The 5,353-nt window shown below is 49.8% G+C and overlaps 1 protein-coding gene across 1 annotated transcript; it reads right to left on the bottom strand.

The window, feature by feature from the left end:
* Positions 1-2,612: 2,612 nt before the first annotated feature.
* Positions 2,613-4,928, bottom strand: LOC119395001 (uncharacterized protein K02A2.6-like). The gene has a single exon (XM_037662297.1). The coding sequence runs from the start codon at positions 4,926-4,928 to the stop codon at positions 2,613-2,615; it is 2,316 nt and encodes a 771-aa protein (XP_037518225.1).
* Between the last annotated feature and the right edge of the window lie 425 nt (positions 4,929-5,353).

Raw genomic sequence — 5,353 nt, 5'->3', positions numbered from 1 at the left:
CAAGGACTTCTCAATTTGTTGGTATTGCAGAATAATGCATGTATAGTTACACAGTTCAATTTACGTTTTCATTTATGGGAGGCTTTCGTTGCGCCCCTTCCCATGGTTTCTCGCGATGGCTTCTTCCTCCGGCTGCTGTCGGCAGCTTGGCCAGTACGTATATTGTCACGTGGTTGTGACGTTGACGAAGGCAGCAATCGGCCTGTTCGAGACTAAACTTTTATTTGGGCGACTTGTGCCGAGAAATGAAAAGACAAGTTACAAGCAATTCACGCCGTACAATGATGGAGGCGAAGAGGGCGTCAGGCCGTCGCTAATTGATCTGCGGTGAGGTGCGTCGGTATTTATACATGCGGTATCGAACATTCTAGTTATATCGCTGGTGGTCGAGCTAGTTCCAGAATAAACTCAGGTGTCGTGTTGGCGCGTTCAAGCCTATCAGAAAATTCTAAAACAATCCGGAAGGTTCCCAGACGTTCGGGCGCGGTTTGCTAAAGGCAGTGGTTATACGTGTAACGAACTGGTTACATATAGAAATACAAGAAGGAGCGTGCGTGGCAATATATCTCGGAGGATAAACCTGTGAATATATTATATGTACGAAGCATTTACGTGGGATGAGCGCAGAGTGCGCTCGTTGATATATCAACGAGCGCTCACATAAGCCCTGCTTCCTGACCGACAAGGTCGAGAGATACCGCTAAGCACATCTCCTGTTCAGCGTAATAAAAAAGTAAAATTCTGCCTACAACCTTGGCATATAACGTATGGTTATTGTCCGTGATATCGAACCTCTTTGGAGATTTACCTGATTTTTTTAAAATTTAGTTACTTCGTTTATGTCACTGGCTGTGCTCCCCTATTTGGCCATGCTCCCCCTATTTGGCCAATATACGAGAGAATTTTCTCACTACGTGTCACACGGGACGCAACTCTCAACATATACAGCCTCACCAGTAATGTACAAACGCCACTCGTAAATGAGAATTGGGAAGTAGCCAACTGTTCCGCAGGGATTGGGAACGTTGTATATGATAGATCGACAGTGCTTGCCGGGCGGCTGACGTCGCAGGAGCCATGTCGAAGTGCCCAGTGTGAAGAGGCTTCTAATGCTTTAATTTCGAACAAATTACGTTGATTCGATTTCTCCCTATCTTTCTTTTCGGCATCACTCTTTACATGGGGTACTTATTGTACAGGTATAGTTCACGAGAAGTTATTAGGGCAAAAGCCTTAGATGCCTCGTCAAACGCGAAAACTGACCGTGGGCGGCGTCGGCACGAACGATGCAAAAAGTAACGTGTACACAGACGATGTCATGCTAACGGCACAAATCGCCAAAATCTGCGTCGTCATTATGACGTCAAATACTATGGCGTCATCACGTGACACTGTCGCTTGGCCGATGTCATGTGGCCAAAGGTGGGCTGATCCGATAGGCAGTGCAGCGCCACCTGAGGTGCAGGAAACTTCAGATGGGGGAGATCAATGCAATCGACTGAGAAGAAAAAAATTACACCATCTCGCACTCAAGGGAACCATGAGGTTTAGAATAACTGCCAGTTGGGCGTGTTGGTATAGATTCATGATTGGTATAGATTCATGGTATAGATTCATGTTGCCTTGGTAGGGGTGCACGCGTGGTTTTTATCTCTTACCTGTTTGTTTCTTTTATGATCAAGTGTTAAAAAAAATGGCTTTAGTGATGACGTACATTTTGTATATATGAGGGCGTTGTTTTCAAAATAAACTCAGTTGCTAGTAGCGCTGCGTCCTGTGTTCTTCGCAAGTCTCCGTTTTCTTTTAGCGCTTTACCATCAGGAACCATGAGGGAATGCGAAGCAGCATTGGGGGTGCATACCAAGTTTCCGTTACGTTCACTCGGCGTTTCCGTTCGTGTGTGAGGTTTGTATTTAGTGTTTTTGTTATCAATAAGTTGTGTTTGTGCGTTGCTTTCCGTTAGCGCCGAGTGAACGAGTGGCGCCGACGTTGACATTACAACTCATCTGAACGGGAGCGAAGCGAGAATGACGGAAGCCGACCGAGCGCACGCGCTTATATACACATGAAATGGGGGAGGGAGAGGAGAGAGTGGGTTACAGGCTGTATTTGGCTGCGGCGCGGCTGCTTCACGTGGGAGGAGAGGCTGCGCCGCGGCTGCAGCGCGGGGGAGGAGAGGAGAGAAGGCGACCGAACACCTACGTAAAGGAGGAGAGTGGGAGAGAGAGTAGGCGTATGCGCTGTGGAGCGCAGACGCCACCACCGACGACGGACACTGCCCCGAGCAAAAGCTGCTTCGCATCTAAAAGAAAGTGGCTTTCGCCTTCGAGTCGCCTTAGGCGAATGCATAAGGGACCCCGCAACTTTTTAATTGTGTTATGTTGCGTTGTTGTTGGGCCGCGATGAATACGGGACCAGCCCAGTCGAGAGCCGAAGTGGAACTGTTTATTCTCCAGATCAAGGTTACAGACGCGTAACATAGGTGGCGCTAGTTGCTGTCCTTTAGTTGAAGGCGGCGCATAGATGGCGGCACTAGAGAAGGAGATGGAATATTGCGCGCATATGCAACGCGCCCTTCTTTTTTTTTTTTTTTGTAAACCAGCCTTTCAGTTTTAAGTGAAGTCGCTTCTTAAGCTGGGATAGCGTGCAGGAGACTTGATCCTTCCTCCGGAGCGGTTTGTTTGAGGTGGGCGAGGCCGTTCCTCAACTTGCTGTCTTGTAACTGGTGGGCTCGGCTCAGCTATCTCGTAGTCCTCTGGCGAAGCCTCTGCAACAGTCTGCTCTGTGTTTCTTGGTCGCAGATGGATGCGATTCCTGAAGATGTCTCCGGTGTCTGTCTTTACGGCGTATCTTCGAGGTTCTAGACCGACGTTCACCACGGTGGCTTTTTCCCATTTTTGATTCAGGTGGAGCCACACAAGCTGACCAGGAATTAGTGCTGAGAGATTTCTTGTGTGGCAGTCTCCGTGTTTGTGTTGCTGCTTTTGCCTTTCATGGAGAAGCGTGCGGTGAGTTGCAGTTGGAAAGCTCGGTTGTAGTACGCTTGGAAGGGTTGGTAGAAATGTGCGCAACTTCCTGCCCATTAACAGCTCAGCTGGGGATTTTCCTCCCCTTGCTGGAGTTGCTTGGATCAAAGTTGATACGAGAAGTCCTTGATCATGATCCGCTGTTTGCATCTGGCTAAATGAGTCTGATGCACGTGACGGTGTGTCTGCTGCTGTCATTTTCTTGCCTGATGGCATCGTTATGGCTTTGATGGCTTTCACTTTATCTGGGTCTGGAGCGATCCCTTGTGGTGAGAGTTGGTGACCCAAGTACGTAATTGCCGTCAAACCCAGCTGGAGCTTGGCCTTGTTGAGTTTTAGGTTGTTGGCGCGTGCTACTGTGAGCACATTCCTGAGGTCTTTCTCGTGCTCTTCAAGGTTTCGTGACGCGACCAGAACGTCGTCGAAGTAGGGCTTGACGGTAAGCTGCCGTTCGAAGACCCTGTCAATAGCTTGCTCGAAGAGCTCGGGGGCTGTTGCGAGGCCAAATGGAACACGAAGAAATCGATATCTTCCCCAGGGCGTCGTGAACGTACACAAACGTGAACTTGCTTCATCCAAGACCAGTTGGTAGAAAGCACTTTTTGCGTCAAGGACGGAGAATATTTTTGCACCGCTCAAGTTTGCGAAGAGTTCCTCCGCCACAGGTACCTGGTAGTGTTGTCTTTTGATGGCCTTATTTAAGTTCCGAGGATCTAAGCACAGTCGGACGCTGCCGTCTTTTTTGGTGATGATAACAATCGGATGGACCCACTCGGAAGGCTCTGTGATTTCGGTGATGATTCCATTTTCTTGCATTCGTTGCAGTTCTGCTTTCACTTTGTGCTCTAATGCGCTGGGTACACGGCGTGGAGCTGACACCGTGGGAGTTACTCCTTCCTTCAGTTGTACGGAATAAACTCCAGGTAGTTTTCCGATGCCTTCAAATACATCAGGAAAGTCGTTGAGCACGTTTTCAAGTCGTTGCGTTGCTGTGCACGCAGCTACAGTTGTTTGCTGCGGTTGCCTTCTCGTGACGAGATTCAGGGCTTCGCATGCGTTGGCGCCCAAAATCGGCTTCAGTGGTTGGCTGACGACGAGAAACTTCAGGGTGCACTCTTTTTCTTTAGTTGAGCAGCGCAGCTCGCATTCAGCGTCGATGGGAAGTTGCTGTCCCGTATAAGTTGTCACTCGTGCTGCTGTTGGCTTGAATGCAGGCTGCGATGGCCATGCGCTGAACTGATTTTTTGGCATGATGTTTACGTCGGAGCCGGTGTCTAGCTTGAAGCTGACGTTGTAGCCATTTACGTTGACTGTTTCTGTCCACTCCGAGTTGCTGTTGATGTTGTGGAGGTCGAGACTCTCCAAGAAAAATTCTTGCTGCTGATCCTGTTGCTGTGGATCTTCGAGGAGACCTATTCGCTGGCGGGAGGTACTGCTGCCTCGTTGGCCTTGCCTACACAGGCTGGCGAAATGCCCGAATTTGCCACAGTTGTAACAGTTGCAACCATAGGCAGGGCATTCGCGTGGTCTGTGCGTTGTTCCACAGCGTGAACACTTTTGTTGCAGCTTCAGCTGTGGTTTCTGTTGCCGGTTCTCCATTGTTGCTGGTTTTTGTGAGTTCCGTTGTTTCGGCTTCTGTAGGGCTTGCACTTCGAAATTCGGCTCCTGGAGCTCTTTTACGTGCTTCTTGGATATTTCCGCTGCCTTGCACGTTGTTATGATTTTGTCGAGTGTGAGGTCCCGTTCGCGAAAAAGGCGCTCTCTTAATGCTGCATCTCTGATTCCTACGACGATGCGGTCGCCAATAAGTCTGTCTTTTTTCTCCCCAAAGTCGCATTTTTCTGCTTGCCTCCGAAGGTCCGTTACAAACTCGTCGAATGTCTGGTTCTCTTTTTGCTTCATCGTGTTGAACACAGCAGACGCCTGTATTACGTTTTTGTATGGTCTGTAGAGGGCGTCGAATTATTCCAGGAGGTACGTAACTTGATCCGTCGGCTGCTCGCCGTCGGTGGTTGGGGGTGGAGGGGGGGAATGTCTGGGCGACGCGGCGGCCGTGGGGCCCGAGAACATGGAGAAGTAGGGCCCTACGCGTAGTCGTAGGCTTGGTGGCGTACTCACAAGCTTGCTCGTAGATGTTGTACGCTTCTTTCCAGTCCTCCCAGGATCGTTGCGGGTTGTCACCTGGCTCGAAATGTGCCGGTGGTTGCAGGAAGGCGCTGGCCATAGTTGCGGGGTGGTTGCGATCACTCTGACACCATGTTATGTTGCGTTGTTGTTGGGCCGCGATGAAATACGGGACCAGCCCAGTCGAGAGCAGAAGTGGAACT

Source organism: Rhipicephalus sanguineus, chromosome 5 (genome assembly GCF_013339695.2).
Source record: "Rhipicephalus sanguineus isolate Rsan-2018 chromosome 5, BIME_Rsan_1.4, whole genome shotgun sequence".
Taxonomy (NCBI): Eukaryota; Metazoa; Arthropoda; class Arachnida; order Ixodida; family Ixodidae; genus Rhipicephalus; species Rhipicephalus sanguineus.
This window is presented reverse-complemented; position numbering and strand designations above follow the sequence as displayed.

Coding starts and splice junctions, on each gene's coding strand:
- LOC119395001 (XM_037662297.1), bottom strand. CDS start 4,928: ATGAAGCAAAAAGAGAACCAGACATTCGACGAGTTTGTAACGGACCTT.